Raw genomic sequence first — 18,974 nt, 5'->3', positions numbered from 1 at the left:
AATGGGGAATGCAAACCACTGATGCAAGAGGCAGAAGGATAGTCCAAATGATGGCCAGAGCTGGCCTTATTGCAGCAAACAAGTGAAACACTCCAACCTTCAGAAGGCCCGGCTGTGAGGGCACCATCCCAGACGTAACTCTTACTGCAGAAAGAACACTGCCAAAAGTTATGGACTAGAGAGTCCTCGAAACATGTACAGGAAGTGACCACCAGTACATATCGTATAACGTCATGACGGAAGCCGTAAGAGATGTACAAGCCAGACGACAGAGCACTTCAACACGTATTTGAAACGCCGACAAATTGAGCAAAAACACTCTTTTATCAGAGCTAGACGGAAGGATGATCATGGCACCAATAACGCAAACTGCATCCAGTAAAGCGGAGTTTTTGACAGATGATATCAGGAAGCCTTACGGGAGGATATCAACTCAAACCCTTGGGCCACGAGATATAAACTTGTTATGGAAAAGTTGAATCCAAAAAACCCTACTCCACTGATGGATGAAGTCAAAACTACTTCCATTGTAAGATCGCTCTTCCCCACACACAACCACCAAGCAGAACGAGAAATGCCTATAGAAAACACAGATATCACACTTTTCACAATGTTAGAACTCGATGCAGCTGCAGCAAAACTAAAGCCCAGAAAGACGCCACGTCCAGACGGCATACCAACAGAAGTGATGAAGGAAATAGCTACTAACCGCCCAGAACTACTCCTCGACACATACAACGCATGCTTAGTGCAAGGGAAATTCCCCAAAATTTAAAAAACCCAGCAACTGGTACTGATAAGCAAAGGTAAAGGCGACCCGGACTCCCTATCAGCTTATAGACCACTGTGTATGCTTGATACGGCAGGGAAGTTACTCGAAAGACTGTTGAAACCGAGGTCGGAAAAAGCTATTGCTAATAGAGGAGGGTTATTGAGCAGACAACACGGGTTCAGACCAGGTAGATCCACGGTTGGTGCCCTGAGTGAGGTCATACAGGCTTTTGAATCTGCGCAAAATATAAATCACCATAGCAGACCGCTGATATTACTAGCCACGCTCGATGTTAAAAACGCCTTCAATAGCCTCAGATGGAGAGACGTCCTGGAAGCACTGGAATTAAAATTCAAAGTACCAGCATACCTGAAACGCATCCTAGCTGATAACCTAAACACCAGGGAACTGATTTACAACACAACAGAAGGACAGAGAAATGTTGAAATCACATCTGGAGCAGCACAGGGCTCTATCCTTGGCCCAGATTTATGGAACATAAGCTACGATGACATAATGAAAATAGAAATGCCCCAAGATACGTTCCTGGTGGGCTATGCTGACGATATAGCTGCTGTCATAAGCGCCAGAGATACAGAGGAAGCAGAACGCAAGATAAGACAAGTCATGATCAGAACTAAAAGTTGGCTATACACTCACGGTCTCAGCTTAGCAACCCATAAAACGGAGATACTTCTTCTCACAAGACGATGACGGAGATACTTCTTCTCACAAGACAACCAACCGATGATGCAAATGTTCAGTCGTAGCGGCAGTGTCAGTTGTATGTTTGGTTTGGTTAGTTTTTGTGGTTATGTTGCCGGGTCATGTTCTGGTAAATAATATTATTTATTTTTGGCTCCAGTATCATCACTGATATAAAACTATTTAGTATTCAAATAGAAAAAAGTTTGTGCCAATATAAAACTATTTTGGTGAAAAATTTCCATTTTCACTTCAATGAATTAATGAGTTTGGGGACCTATGGCGGCAAGAATAAATTTGCATTGTTGTGGGAAATTATGGATGCAGAAATAGAAAAAAATATGGAAACCTGAATGTTGTCCGTAGGGAATTGATTTCACTTTTTTTAGTTCAGATGTGATATATTTATTGCTTTAGTGAAAATGCCTCTAGGAAGGAGCATGCAATACACGTATAGTTAGTTTTAAAATTTCTAGAATTATAAATCTTTTAAAATATCAGCTGTTAAGTTCTAGACAAATAACTGATATTTTGCTTTGATGATTTTAGAAAATTCCACCGTCGTTTAAAATATTCCTAAATGCAGATGGTATTGGTAAAATAACAAGAACTAAATTTCAACAAGTCCTATCTATGATTTAGTGAAACGGCTCTTTATATAATTCTTGTGTCACTGTTGTTGTAAAGGCTGGAAGAAAAGTGTGGTGTGTAGAAATTGGTTCAAATCTGTTAAAAATGCATTGATATTGAACTGTAGATTATGACGCCATCTATGCTTCAATATCACAACATTTTCAGTGATGCATTGTCAGCGAAGATTGAATAATGAGTAGACATCGGATTTTAGCATGTTTTTTATTTCTTATCCGATTGGACTCAAATTTTGGATCTAGGCGTTTTGAGAGTCAATTTTTCGATATTTGGGGTCATATCAAAAATATGCAAAAAATATGCAAAAAATATGCAAAAAATATGCAAAATATATGCATAAAATATGCAAAATATATGCAAAAAATATGCTAAATATGCAAGTGTTTTTTTAACAAAAATCGTCAATTAAATTTGGAAAATCATCAAAAAAGCATTCTAAATTAAATTTTTTGACGTTTAACATAGTTTTTTGCAGATTATTATGTTATTGAGACTCTCCAGATATTCCGCCAAAGCAATAAATCTAGACTAACAAGACTTAAATCCGTTTTCACAAGGTGACAAAATGTCAAATAACCCAGCATTCCTATTACAACATAATTTGCTTCCTATACAAATGTAGATAGATAATGGAAAAATTTCAAAAACTCAATCAGAAATGTCAAAATCAACATGTCCAAATATGATGATAGTTTCTAATCGGCTAAAATTGTCTAGCAGAAACACAAAGGAGCTGGAGTTAGTCATTGCTATTTTTGTTTAGATAAAAGCGCAATTTTTTCTAGTTTTTGGAAAAAGGGTTCGTTTTTTAGCGTAAAATGGGAAAAAGTACTAAAGTACCATTTACGATTCCAGGTTCTGGAATATAACTATAATTAGAAGTATACTTTTTGAATATCCACATATTTGATTTGAATATATTTTATAGTGTTTAGTCCTATATTTGTGGTCAAAAAGCTTCTTTGGAAAAACGCTCTAACTGCCGCTTTAATATTGATGACATGGTTTTAGTTTAATGCACTAAAAATACATAATTTTATATGTATATTGTAAGCATACAACCGCATAATGCAGAATTGGGAAATGTTCACTCCTCGGCGAAAAGTAATGCATTATTTTTAGATTCACTTTTGGCAGTTGTGTTGAGATGTGTATTATTTTATTGTTGTAAAATAATTTCAGCTTAATCTCGGGTTTTGTTGTTTTCAAATTTTAAAAGCAACAAGTTTTATTTAAAGTGGGATGTAGTTAAAATTGATGTGAAGAACACCAAATGATTAGTGCAAAATGACATCACTCAGAAAAACCACACAATAGCGTGGTGGTGGTAAAATAAGTCAAACCCTTGGAATTATCTTTAACATGGGAAAACCACTCACATATTTCTGCTAGAAAAGCATTTGGAATGCTAAAAAATATAGTTCTGTCATTCCTGCTACAGGAAAACAATTTTGATAACACAGTCGAAAAGAAATTATACAATTAATTAACTTATACCTGACCGTGTACTCGATAATTTGAACTAATTATTACAAATGTTTCGAATTTGGACAGTTGTTTAATGGAGGAGTTGCTGTAAAAATTGTTTCAGCAACATTTAGAAAAAATTATCGAGTACAAGGATATAACACCTTTTATAACACGTTAGTCTTGTTGTCTAGGATATATATAAATATATTAAGAAAAATATTCGCCGCAATATTGTCATTAAAATTGCCTAATAGCTGATGGCCTTAGTAGCCAATGCTACCTTCTTATTAACTTTGTATTTACTACTAGTTAATGTAAATAAAATAAATAAATAAATAAAATTGCCTAAGGCACTATACACCTAAAAGGCAAAGATTTCAAGGAATCTTAATTTTCAAACAAAACAGGGATCGCCCTAGGGCCAAAAAAAAAATTTTTATGCGAATTGGTCTATAATGTGACCTGTACTTTGTTTTCAAAAATACCTGGATAAGTGCGAATCTATGCAGATAATGTGTGGAACTGTGGGTCTATTTTGTTTCCTTTTGCATGTTGCAAACTCATTCACTAAGACATAATACCCTTAGGGTATTAAAATATAGTTATCAGTGCAATCATGAATAAAAATTCCGTGCAATTCCGGTGGGTGCCACCGTGGTGCAATGGTATGCACACCCGCCTTGCACGCTAAAGGTCGTGGGTTCGATTCCCCGGCCAGTCAACATCAAACACTTTTCAACGGTGGCAAAATACCCATTAGTAATTTTGGCGACATTTTCTGAGTATTTCAGCCTTGTACAACTTCTCTACACGTGGTGTCTTAGACACGCCGTTCGGACTCGGCGATAAACAGTAGGTCCCATATCATTGAGCTAATATGAATCGGGGTGCACTCATTGATATGAGAGAAGTCTCCCCTGTCCCGCCTGGGATGTTTGTGGAACAATTATATTACATAATTTGTTTCCTTTCCCAAAATTCACAATTTTTTTCCATATTTATACCCAAAAAGGGAATATTTTTGTCGATTTGACTAGAATAGAATAGTTTCACTTTCTAAAATTATTTTCCGTGCGGAAAATTCGGAGGGAAAATTTTCATGATTGCCCTGTATATGTTTTTATATGTTATATGTTTTAGTAAAATATGAAAGATTTTATGTAATATTCAATATTGTCTTAGTCTTAATTTCTAGCTCATTTGTTATTCTGTCAGACAATTTGGCCGAGCAGAAACTATCAACATATTTGGATACGTTCATTTTGACATTTCTGATTGAGTTTTTGAACAAATTTGTATTAGAAAGCAACTTATGTTGTAATAAGAAGGCTGGGTTATAGGAAATTTTCTAAGTGTTTTAGTCCAGATTTATTGCTGTGGCGGAATAATAATTAATAACATAATAATCTGTAAAAATCGTTTAACGACAATAAACTTAATTTAGAACACTTTTTGATGACTTTCCAACTTTAATTTGACGATTTTCGTCAAAAAAATTAGTTGCATATTTTGCATATTTTTTGCATATTTTGCATATTTTTTGCATATTTTGCATATTTTTTGCATATTTTGCATATTTTTGCATATTTTGTGCATATGCAAAATATGCAAATATGCAAATATGCAAAAAAATAAAAAATATGAGCCTGTCATTGCATTCAGTTTTCTTCAAAACGAATTTTGGTCCAATCAGAATTTTCGTATCTTTATTAATAAAAAATATGCAAATATGCAAAATCCGATGTCTAATAATGAGCATACTTTTGGGCGGAATAATTAAAGAGTGACACATTTTGAATTATTACTTGGATGGAAGAGACAAACTGGGAGGAAAGCTTCAGAAATTCAATTTATAAAAAATAGTCCGAATTATATTCTAAGAGTTATCGGGGTTAAAATTCAAAGGCCACTGGTTCCACATTTGGATTTTGTGGTTTTTGTAGGGGAGCATCTACAACATCCATTTAAAGTAGAGGGAAATGTTTGTCTGGCCTTGGCAAACCTTGGTATGTAAATCAAAGAAGAAGATCACTAAAACCCCTAATATTGAGGACACCCGCAAACCTGGGGCCTATTCCACAAAACAAGTTATCAACTTCATTTTACACTAAGCAATATTTCTGACAATTCGCAAATGTTTGCGTTCTACAGTACACTTATTTTTGATAAGTGTTAAGTTGCTAAAGATAAGTTGAGTTTGCTAAGTTTTAATAAAAAAAATTTTGCTCTCTTTTTGATTTCTGTTCCACAAACGTCCTCTTCTGTGAAAAGTTGTAACCGCAAAGTGTATTTTACTAGGATTGTGCAAAAAATTGTGATCTTTCGTTTCACAGAAAACTTTGAATTTTGTTTTTGCAGATCAAATTTTGATAAGTTTTGCCTAAAATTTGCGGGGTAAACGTCCTCTTTGCCAATATACATTGTAAAAAAAGTATTTAAAACACGAAATTATAAAGATCGAATTAATTTTTGCGAACTTTCACCCTCCGAACCACCCCCTCTGAACTTCCCCTCTCCGAACTTCCACCCTAAGAACCGTCGCCCTCAGAACTTTCACCCTAAGAACCACCGCCCTCAGAACTTCCACCCTGCAAACCACACCCTTCTGAACTTCCAGACTGCGAACAACACCATTCCGAACTTCCAACCTCCAAACCACTCCATTTCGAACTTCCAACATCCGAACCACCCCATTCCGAACATCCAGCCACCGAATAACCCCCACCGAACTTCCACTCTCCGAACCACTATGTGGGGAGGGTATTATAAGTTGGTTTTGGCCAAAAAGTTTGTAACGCATCGAAATAATGGTCGTAGACCCATACATATATCTACCAAAATGAATGTCTCGACGAGCTGAGTCGATATGGCTGTGTGTGTCCGTCCGTCCGTCTGTCCGTCGCTAATAGAACCCAACTTTTGATTTTTTGCGATTTTAATAATAATAATGACGAATATCACAGCTTTGGTTCGTGATCTTGCAAAAGCAAAGTCTGACTATGAAAGTAAAAAAATCCCATCATTACAATGATGTAAAGCAGGTTGGCGTAGGTGGCCAAATAACAGAGATATCGCCACAGTCGGTAATACATCCCATTTTTTCCTTTTTTGGAAATCACGCTACAGGTCGCAATTTTAATTGGATCGTCACGAAATTTTGGGGGTCCTACACAGGAAGAAGCCTATGGTGATGGTCGGATAATATTCAGGGGTCGGAATGTGAAATAAATATTTGGAAAAAATACCAACGTTTTATTTCAAAGTTAATATCTCCCTTCTGTAAAAGGTATATCAAACAACAGAGATATCGCAATAGTCGGTAATGCATCCCTTTTTCCATTTTTGTGCAATCACACTACGAAATTTTGATCGGATCCTCACGAAATTTTGGGGGTTGATGGGGGTCTAACAGAGAAAGAAGCCTATTGATGGTTGGCAGACATCCCACTTTTCCATTTTTTATTTGGGTTGTACTGTCGATGCACTTAAATGCGTTTCAAAAAATTGACCTGTGTTAATGAAGACATTCAGAGCAAAGGCGCTAAGCTATCCCAATTTTAATATTTTGAATTTTATTAGTCAAAACCTTATGAACAGGGGTAGTGGTGTAGGGTATCGTGGGTTATCGTGCTCTCCAACCACTACATATGGATTTTTTTACACCTTTCGGGCTGTTTTCTCAAGAAGTATGGATTTGCCCCTGACAAAACTTTTACCGTGGTAATTGAGGCAGCGAATACAAGTTACTTCAACAAAAATCAAAGTTATTCGTGATCAGATCATAAAGTGAACTTATCCGAAATTTTGTGTGGGAGCTACCCAAACTAGTGGACAAATATCTGGTAAATATATTAGGGTGTGTAAAGTATGTACCAAATCCGTAAATTCCTTCAAGAGTTATAGTGCTCACAATTTTTTCGAACATTTTTGAACTTTTGTGGGGGAGGTACCTAAAGGAGTGGACCGATATAGCTTATCTTTGAACCTAATCTAAGTTTGGACAAAATATTACGAAGGCCAAATTTTGGACCGAATTGGCAGATCCGTTCGAGAGTTATCTTGCGCTCCAAACACTACACATGGTGTCATAGGGTTTTTTTTGCAACTTTCAGGCTATTTTGTCAGGAAAAATAGACTTGTCCCTGATGAAACTTGTACCGTCGTATGGGGGCAGTAAATACAAGTTGTTACAGCAAAAATCAGAGTGATTCGAGAGCTGGTCCTAAATTGAACTTTTCCAAAATTTTATGTGGGAGGTAACAGAAGGTGTGGGCCAATGAGTCCATATTGGAACGTCATCTAAGTCTAATAGAAAGTTCACGATATGAAAAGTATGGACTAACCGGTTACTCTCTTCTGAGTTATCTTGCGCACAAGTTTTTTTGTGGGGGAGGTACCGGAAAGAGTGAACCTATAGAACACATCTTCGAACTTAAGCTAAGTTTGGACAAAATATTACGAAAGGCATATTTTGGACCGAATCGGTACATCCGTTCGAGAGTTATCGTGCGCTCCAGCCAGCCAGACAGATGGACGTGCATGGCTAAATCAACTCCAAATTGTCTGAAACGCATTTCGTCCAAACCTACTCTGGGTCAAAAACCATTATTTCGATGAGACACCTTTTGCCTGTATGAAAGTGTATAAAAATAAGCTAACAATATTTTTACAATAGTTGAGATTTGTTTCCAAATTCAACAGACTTCATATTTTTATTTTATTTTGCTCTTTGCTGGATTTGATCATGCAAACATCGGTTGTTTTTTGTTTTTTTTTTTAACGAAGAAGTCGCGTGCCTATGGGGAGCTTTGAACACCCTACCCCCGGATGTGTGGAAACACACGTTCCGTGCCATCGTTTACATTACTTTGTAATGGGTTATATATTGACTAACGGATTCAAATAGTTGCTGGGATAGTACGATGTTATTTGCAGAAATTTTTTAAATGGCTAAAGCCCTCACAACTTGCTGAAATAGGTTTAGCCACCGTTGAAAAATTGTGATATTTTCTTCGCTGGAATTTGATCTTAGTTACACAGGGAGGCCACGCATTCAAATAACAATACATCACGAAAGAAAAAAACGTCAATATGGTGTCTATTCATGTTTCCTATGGACAAATTACATGAAAAACTAAGTCAGTAAAATAATATCGTCATCAGAAATGCCCGAAGACATAACCCACATGGAAATCAAAATTTGCTTTTGATGGAATTTGATACAAAAAGCTAAAATACATGCTCTGGCAAAATTTCAAGCTTCTGCCTTCAAAAATAGCGATTCTATTCAAGAAATGGCATTTCGGAAAATGGGATAGCATTCCAGATATTATTGTAATGAAGGATCTAAAAACCTAGCGTTTTCACGGTTTCATTATTTACACCCATTTGTACATGTTTGATAATACCCGAAATACTCGCCCACATAAGACTGATATTTTTCATTTAATAACGCTTTTTGCTTCTCTTGTAAACTTTTTGTATTGTGGGTTACCACTTTGGGCATTTCAGGTGACGATATGCTTTTTTTCAGTACTAGAGTGGGTGTTATCGTGAGGGCTGGCTAATACTAGGTGTAGACATTACGAACATGTTTAGAATATTTTGGAATGTGTGGCCTATGAGCCTTTTCGATGGCCTTTCAAAAATGCGATAAGATTATCGACGCACCCGTCGTTGAACAGTGGACCCAAAACCAAATGCACTTAGGTAAATTTCTAAATGGGCAAATTTAATTTTTTTTGAATGTGTTGCATAGAAGATCTTTTTATGGCCTTTCCAAAAATGCATAAAACCCCGACGCACCCACAACAGTTGTTGAAATATGCAAGTTTTGGACCACCGCGTATCCAGTCTATACTTATGCTGCTCACCAGTCGTTTTAATTGGTTGATGGTTAATTAGTAGGGAGACACAAGAAGAAGTTGATTGATATAGTCTTCGAGCTTGATCTATGTTTGATAGAATTATGAGGCTGGAAAAAGCCCCAATCTAATCGATTACTCTATTCCAAAATTGTCGTGTACACAGATGTTACATCGACCTTACATTTTTGAAACGGTTTTGGCCATAACTAGACAGCGGAATTTTATGCAACCCCTATTTTTGGTCCGATTCATGTCAAATTTTGGGACCTGGCATATTTTTGGCTTCTGATTAAATTACAATCGAATCGTATGACATATGCAAAATAATTCAAAATGCATAAATTTTGCATATGCAAAAAATAATATATGCATATACAAAATTTATGAATTTAACATATTTTCTTATGCAACAAATATTTCAATAATAGGCACAAAAATTATTGTGTGTACAATTTTTCTGTTTAAAATTCTCTTCAGACAAGTCAATAAAATAGAGAAATGTATAACCACAGCCACAACCTTCAAAATATCGAAAATCAGGAGGTATCGTTCTTTGGGGGCTATATGAAGGCCTGGACCCATACGGACAAATTTCATGTGGAAAGTTGTGTCCCCTAAGGAGGACTTAATACCAAATTTCAGCCATTTCGGAGGGATATTGAGGGCACAACCCTCAAAATATCGAGAATAGGGAGGTACCATTCTATGAAGGTTATATAAAGACGTGAACCTATACCGACAACTTTCAGGTGGAAAGTGTTATACCCTCTACGAAGAAATAATACAAAATTTAAGCCATAACGGTAGGATATTCAGGCCACGAATGGTTGCATATTATTTTGCATATGCTCTTTTTATGCAAATATGTATGTAAAAAATTGCAAAAATTTCTGGGCTTAATTCGTTTTATTTTGTGATAAAACGAGTGTCTATCTAATCCGATTTTTTCTACAACCATCCTACCCATATATTCATTTGCATAGAATTCCGCTGTCTAGACATAACTTATTTCTGATCTTTAGCCATAACTCTTAGGTTAGATTTTCCACGATTTTATGAAAGAACTTCCTTTAAAAATCCTTTTAAAGCTTTAAACCTGAAGATCGCTATTTTACCAAGACTCTACTTCATTAACAAATTGTACAGGTTTTTTTAACAAAAATATACGACCAAAACAACTTCAATTTATGTTTGTTAATAAAACTGTAAGAACGAAAAACAAACCATAAACTACCAAATTCATTTTTATTTCGGCTTTTAGTTTGACACACACACACATATATACAAACATGGAAACATGTGTTGTCTTTTTCCGCTATTTCCCTCGAAAAAAAAACTGATCCAATAAAATCCAAAAGTACCGAAGCACAGCATGTTATGTTTTGCACCCCGTGGAAGAGAGAACACAAAGGCAAGTAATGCACCATAAAATGTTGTCTCACAGAAGCTTAAACGCCCAAAACACAAGATGGACAATAAAATGTACAGCGAAAGTAAATAAAAAAACATGGGAGAAAAACTCCCAGTTTCAGAATCAGGACATAGGTATGTGGATTCATGGCTTACCCTCCTCCATTCAATTTGCGAGCGAATTGAAATATAAATAATACAATGGTCTGGCATAACGTGTTGCGAAATGGAAAATGTATTGAAAAAAAGGACGACTGGTCTTGCTATTGTTAAGGGAGAAGGAAGGAAGCCGGTTTTTAGTTAAAACAGATTGTTTGAAGCCAGCACAAGGTGCTATATTTGCTTCGAGGATATTTTGTGTGAATACAATTTACCATGCACACGCAAAAAGGACAATTTGCTATTGCAATTGAAACAGATGATGCCAAAAAGGTAGTTGCCATGGTAAATGCATTCATTCATTCTTTTGTGTGGACGTGAGTAATACAAACGAGGGAAATGGTAATAAAAACTATGAGTTCAGAAAAGCATACGATGAGGAGACGACAATAAAGGAATATTGCAGAAAGACATTACAAAATTTAAAAATTATTTAAATATCTCATGAAAATTTAGTGACTAAGGACCCTGTAATGCTCCAGCATATAAAAATACTCACGCCTTTTTTACATTCCCTAACAAGTTCACCTGAGGTAATATGACTGTCAAATATAAAATATGACAACAAGAAAAAAAAAGAAAAGGCATACATACTCCTTATAACACCATTAAACCACGGCATAGGACTAAAAGTGATAATAAGAGATACGAAAAAAATGTAAACTTACCGAACCCTTACGTCCTGGAAAACTAAAAAATACATCAGGACCATTACGATGTGGCATTTGTCTTAAAACATTTAACAGCTTTGCTGAATGGCGTGGCCATTTGCCATTTACAGCTTTCATTGTACCGAAAAGTAGTTTTAGTTCTTTGACGGTAATACTGTAGCTGGCTAAGACACCCAGCATTTCGATAAGAAGATCTGTAATGAAAAAGGTAAGAGAGAGAGAGAAGCATTAGTAAATTGCGTTGCTGGAAATCCAAAATGAAAAACAAACACAAAATATAATTAAAATAAAATCAGTTGTATGAAATTAGTAGTGCATAAATAAGAATGGGGGAGACAAACGAAGAGAAAGAGAAGTGAGTGAAAAAGAGACTATGTAAACACTATTGTTTATTGTTTTTAATTAATTACACAATTTTACACAAAGCCTACTTTGTAGGGTTTGAAATTCTGGAGGACTTTGTATGCAAGTAGTGTTTACTCAAGGCAATGTTTATTTAAGGCGAAAGTAGTGTTGTTGCTGTTGCTTTTTGTTAATTATATAAACTGTTAATGACAACATTAAAGGGTTGAATTATACAAGAGTTTTTATAGTTTATTTGGTGTGAAATACAAATTTAAAATTAATTTCGTTTTTTTTTCATAAATAGTTTGCACAAGTAAGAAAGGAGTTAAGTTCGGCCCGGCCGAACTTGTTATACCCTCCACCACGAGTTGTATTGAAGTAAAACTGAACAAGTAGTTTCCTATCGTTTATGAAAAAAACCAAATTCCAAATTCCAGCAATTTCGGTAAAACAATGTGGCTAACCTTCAAAATACCGAAATTCGGGAGGTACCGTTCTTTGGGCGCTATATGAAGGCATGGGTCTGTACGGACAAATTTCGGGGAGAAGTTTTGTACAACCAACAAATACTTAGTACCAAATTTCAGCCATTTCGGTGGAATATTGAAGCCACAATCTTTAAGATATCGATAATAAGTACCTTCAAAACACCGAAAATCGGCAGGTGTCGTTCTATGAAGGCTATATTAAGGCGTGGACCTGTACCGACACATTTCTGGGGAAAAGTTTTATACCACCAACGAAGACGAAATACCAGATTCCAGCCATTTCGGAGCCATATTGAAGTCACAACCTTCAAAACACCGAAAATTGGAAGGTACCGGGGGGCTATATTAAAGCGTGGACCTATACCGACAAATTTCATATGGAAAGTTGTATACTCCATATGAAAACTAAATACCAGATTTCAGCCACTTCCGAGCAATATTGAAGCCACAACCTTCAAAACATCGAAAATCGGGAGGCACCGTTCTATGGGGCTATATGAAAGTGTGGACCTATACCGACAAATTTCATATGAAAAGTTTTATGCCCCAAGTGAAGGCCAAATACCAAATTTCGGTCTTTTCTGTGGAATACTGAGGCCACAACCTTAAAAATATAGCAAATCGGGATGTACCGTTTTATGGGGCTCTACGAAGGTGTGGGCCTATACCGACAAAATTCCGGGGAATAGTTTTATAATCCCAGCGAAGACTAAGTACCCAATTTCTGCCATTTTGGTGTGATAATGAAGCTAAAATCTTCAAAATACCGAAAATCGGGTGGTGCAGTTCTATGGGGGCTATATCAAAACGTGGAGCCATATAGCCCATTTGCAATACCAAACATCCTAGGAGTAATAGAAACTTCAATATCAAATTACAATGCACTATCTTAAAATTATAGCTTTATCTTGATTTCAACAGGCGGATGGACATAAAGACTTAGAATTTTACCCTGATCTAGAATATATATATATATCCTTTTAGGGTTCCGATGAATAGTTCGATGTGTTACAAACGGACTGACAAATTTAATCATATAAAAATGCAATAAAGGTCACTATTAAATTATTTTTAGTGCGTAAGAAGTTTAATAATGCAAATCATAGCAAGTGACACCTATGAAAACTGTTAAAAACTTAATTTGAAAATACATATCACTCATTCTATGACTTCTACTTTATTGTGTGTCAAATTTTCATGTTGGTATCTCTAAAACTGGACGAGTTACAGCACATTTACTACGAGATTCGCATAATTCAACACAAAAGTTTTTTGAATTTATGAAGCACTAAAACACTTTAGAAAAGGCTGATCCTGCACAGATCAGATCAACCATATATTTTGTGTCATTATGATATCTAACACAAAATGTATGGTTCTTACACCAAAATATATATTTAAATATAATATTCCGTATCTGCAAGCAGATTTATTCCGATAGATGAAAGATTACCGACAATTTATATAATACTAGCGGACCCGGCAAACTTCGTCTCGCTATTAAGGAATAAAATTTCATACAAAAACTCAATTTTCGATTTTTCCAATTTTCCGACTTTTCCAGAGAGATTTTCCAAAATTTTCTTCCGTAAAGACCTTCTCCTCGAAAATACGAATAACTGACAACAAATTTTACAGTAATCGGCCTAGCCGTTCTCATTTTATGAATTACTATACATTTTTTACACCATTTTTATATATATAGATTTAATTTCCTCGACATCAATTTGATATTATCGACAAAAAGGGCGATCAAACTAAAAAATATATACAATTAACTAGCGCCTAGGAACTGCTTATACCCACTGTCCTGACTATAACATTAAAATTAATTTATATCCCAAATAGTCCTTTACTAAAAATCCAAAAACAGACTCCACCACACAAGCCGTGGTACGTGTCGTGCTACTACCGAGGACATAATAGCGACATCAGGACTAACCTGTGATCGACAAAAGCACATGGTGTATGAGAGAAACCATTGAGAGATACAAATAGTTGAAAAAGGCCTTTTTCAAAGGGAAAGAGGTAAATGAAACAAATAACAAGCGAAAAGTATCAGTCAGATGTGCCGATAGAGATATAACCTCAACCGAGGACCTAAAGAAAAGAAGCAAATACAATACTTCTGACACCTATAGGGTTTTTTTGAGAGCCTGTTAATTCGGAAGTATGGATTAGCCCCCGAAAAAATTGCACCATCTTAAGTAGGGCCGCATACACAATGTTGCCAAAAAATTAAAAACGATCCCAGAAGAGTCCTTAAACTGTGCTATTTCCAAACGTTGGCGTAGGAGGTACCCGAAAGAGGGGTCCGGTATTGCCAATATTCGGAAATAATTCGAGACTGTAAGAAATAACACGATGTACAACGTTTGGCCAAATCGATTTCTCTAACCAGTTTAGATGGTGCCGCCAGGCTTTTTTTTGGAGATTTTAGGCCATTACCTCAGGAAGTATGGACTCGCCCCTGATAAAAAATGCGCCGTCATAACAGGGCCCACAAGAAGAAACAAACAAAACAATCCGAGATGAGCTCTAAAATTTAACTTTTCCCAAATTTTTTGTGGGAAGTACCCGAAGACGGGACCAATATAGTCCATATTCCAACCTGATATATGACTATATAAGAAAATGCGATGTGCAAAGTTTGGCCCAATCAGAAACTCCCTGTGAGAGTTATCTTGCGGATTTGCCATTTTAATTGGAGCCGTCAAGGTTTATTTTAGATTTTACCTAAGGAAGCTTGGACTTAAACCGTCGTAAAGTGGGCCGTAAGTACAACCTTCGAATTTCAACTAAGTGTGGACAAAATATTCTTCGTTCGAGAGTTATCGTGCGCTCCAGCCAAACAGACAGACGGACGGTTAGTTCTGTTGTTTTTGCATCTTCCCACGTAAGGAAATCCTTGGGGTTCCTTTGGTATTCCATTCAAACGCTATCCTGGGCATGCTATGAAAATTTTCCGCCCTTTAACTTGTTCATGTATTTGTTTCCGGTTCATAAAGTTCTATAGCTCTATATTACACACGATGTTTGGTCAGAATATCCTGCAAATTATCATGAGGCATTTATCAATCAATACCTGATTAAAACGATATAATTTTTAATTAATTCTCTTTCGACTTGAGCTGTATAGACCTATGAGATACATTGAAAAATTAGGAGTCTACCGAAGTCCCACGCATCCAACCATTATGCTACGTTTCACGGGTGGTTAGGCTGATCTTCAGGCATATTAGGATGTTGTTTTTGTGGCAGACGAAGGCAAAGCTTGGTAACTAGTATATATACGGTAGACACCTCTCTTAGGTCTGAACAGCTCAACTCGAAAGAAAATTAATTAAATATCACTATAAATAACCTTCGCCTTAATAAGGCAAAAATAAAAACGATATAATTTTTCTTTCGTAGGCAAGTCCACGCTTCTTGACATAATGGTCGAAAAACTCTAAAAATCATACTATCGAATCGGATGGTAGATGCAAAAACATTTATACAAAATCCGCGTTTATTGGTCTGTTGGTCCATGGAAAATATTCTTTAAAAAATCACGTTTATTGGTCTGATGGTCCATAAAAATGTTTCTTAAAAACCCCACGTTTATTGGTCTGATGGACCATAAACATTTTTTTCTCAAAAACCAACGTTTATTGGTCTGATGAACCATGAAAAAATATTCATAAAAAATCCACGTTTATTGGTCTGATGGTCCATGAAAAATATTCTTTAAAAAATCCACGTTTATTGGTCTGATGGTCCATGAAAAATATTCTTTAAAAAATCCACGTTTATTGGTCTGATGGTCCATGAAAAATATTCTTTAAAAAATCCACGTTTATTGGTCTGATGGTCCATGAAAAATATTCTTTAAAATATCCACGTTTATTGGTCTGATGGTCCATGAAAAATATTCTTTAAAAAATCCACGTTTTTTGTTCTAATGGTCCATGAAATATTCTTTAAAAAATCCACGTTTTTTGTTGTACTGGTCCGTGAAATATTCTTTAAAAAATCCACGTTTTTTGTTGTAATGGTCCATGAAATATTCTTTAAAAAATCCACGTTTATTGGTCTGATGGTCCATGAAAAATATTCTTTAAAAAATCCACGTTTATTGGTCTGATGGTCCATGAAAAATATTCTTTAAAAAATCCACGTTTATTGGTCTGATGGTCCATGAAAAATATTCTTTAAAAAATCCACGTTTATTGGTCTGATGGTCCATGAAAAATATTCTTTAAAAAATCCACGTTTATTGGTCTGATGGTCCATGAAAAATATTCTTTAAAAAATCCACGTTTATTGGTCTGATGGTCCATGAAAAATATTCTTTAAAAAATCCACGTTTATTGGTCTGATGGTCCATGAAAAATATTCTTTAAAAAATCCACGTTTATTGGTCTGATGGTCCATGAAAAATATTCTTTAAAAAATCCACGTTTATTGGTCTGATGGTCCATGAAAAATATTCTTTAAAAAATCCACGTTTATTGGTCTGATGGTCCATGAAAAATATTCTTTAAAAAATCCACGTTTATTGGTCTGATGGTCCATGAAAAATATTCTTTAAAAAATCCACGTTTTTTGTTCTAATGGTCCATGAAATATTCTTTAAAAAATCCACGTTTTTTGTTGTACTGGTCCGTGAAATATTCTTTAAAAAATCCACGTTTTTTGTTGTAATGGTCCATGAAATATTCTTTAAAAAATCCACGTTTATTGGTCTGATGGTCCATGAAAAATATTCTTTAAAAAATCCACGTTTATTGGTCTGATGGTCCATGAAAAATATTCTTTAAAAAATCCACGTTTATTGGTCTGATGGTCCATGAAAAATATTCTTTAAAAAATCCACGTTTATTGGTCTGATGGTCCATGAAAAATATTCTTTAAAAAATCCACGTTTATTGGTCTGATGGTCCATGAAAAATATTCTTTAAAAAATCCACGTTTATTGGTCTGATGGTCCATGAAAAATATTCTTTAAAAAATCCACGTTTATTGGTCTGATGGTCCATGAAAAATATTCTTTAAAAAATCCACGTTTATTGGTCTGATGGTCCATGAAAAATATTCTTTAAAAAATCCACGTTTATTGGTCTGATGGTCCATGAAAAATATTCTTTAAAAAATCCACGTTTATTGGTCTGATGGTCCATGAAAAATATTCTTTAAAAAATCCACGTTTATTGGTCTGATGGTCCATGAAAAATATTCTTTAAAAAATCCACGTTTATTGGTCTGATGGTCCATGAAAAATATTCTTTAAAAAATCCACGTTTATTGGTCTGATGGTCCATGAAAAATATTCTTTAAAAAATCCACGTTTATTGGTCTGATGGTCCATGAAAAATATTCTTTAAAAAATCCACGTTTATTGGTCTGATGGTCCATGAAAAATATTCTTTAAAAAATCCACGTTTATTGGTCTGATGGTCCATGAAAAATATTCTTTAAAAAATCCACGTTTATTGGTCTGATGGTCCATGAAAAATATTCTTTAAAAAATCCACGTTTATTGGTCTGATGGTCCATGAAAAATATTCTTTAAAAAATCCACGTTTATTGGTCTGATGGTCCATGAAAAATATTCTTTAAAAAATCCACGTTTATTGGTCTGATGGTCCATGAAAAATATTCTTTAAAAAATCCACGTTTATTGGTCTGATGGTCCATGAAAAATATTCTTTAAAAGATAAACGTTTATTGGTCTGATGGTCCATGAAAAATATTCTTTAAAAAATCCACGTTTATTGGTCTGATGGTCCATGAAAAATATTCTTTAAAAAATCCACGTTTATTGGTCTGATGGTCCATGAAAAATATTCTTTAAAAAATCCACGTTTATTGGTCTGATGGTCCATGAAAAATATTCTTTAAAAAATCCACGTTTATTGGTCTGATGGTCCATGAAAAATATTCTTTAAAAAATCCACGTTTATTGGTCTGATGGTCCATGAAAAATATTCTTTAAAAAATCCACGTTTATTGGTCTGATGGTCCATGAAAAATATTCTTTAAAAAATCCACGTTTATTGGTCTGATGGTCCATGAAAAATATTCTTTAAAAAATCCACGTTTATTGGTCTGATGGTCCATGAACAAATATTTAAAAAAATCCACGATTATTGGCCAGATGGTCCATGAAAAATATTATTTAAAAAATCCACGTTTATTGGTCTGATGGTCCACGAAAAAATATTCTTTAAAAAATTCTCGTTTATTGGTCTTATGGTCCATGAAAAATATTCTTAAAAAATCGACGTTTATTGGTCGGATGGTCCATGAAAAAATATTTATATTTAAAATCCACGTCTGAGGGACCATGAAATATATTTTTTAAAAAATCCACTTTTTTGGTCTAATGGTCCTTGAAATATACATATTTTTTAAAGTATCCACGTTGTTTTTTTGGTCTGATGGTCCATAAAAT

The 18,974-nt window shown here is 35.1% G+C and overlaps 1 protein-coding gene across 7 annotated transcripts in view; it reads right to left on the bottom strand.

Annotated features, from left to right (window-relative positions):
- Positions 1 to 18,974, bottom strand: part of rg (A kinase anchor protein rugose) — a 351,680-nt gene that overhangs the window by 149,617 nt on the left and 183,089 nt on the right. For all 7 annotated transcript variants that reach the window (XM_073976281.1, XM_073976279.1, XM_073976280.1 and 4 more), the window contains exon 4: positions 11,703 to 11,899. In XM_073976281.1, coding sequence (XP_073832382.1) covers positions 11,703 to 11,899 — 197 coding nt within the window. The remainder of the gene's footprint in view (positions 1 to 11,702; positions 11,900 to 18,974) is intronic.

Source organism: Musca autumnalis, unplaced genomic scaffold, assembly GCF_047663935.1.
Source record: "Musca autumnalis isolate F117 unplaced genomic scaffold, ASM4766393v1 scaffold_3, whole genome shotgun sequence".
In the NCBI taxonomy this organism is placed as follows: Eukaryota; Metazoa; Arthropoda; class Insecta; order Diptera; family Muscidae; genus Musca; species Musca autumnalis.
The sequence above is the reverse complement of the archived record's forward strand: the minus strand, read 5'-3'. Positions and strand labels throughout refer to the sequence as shown.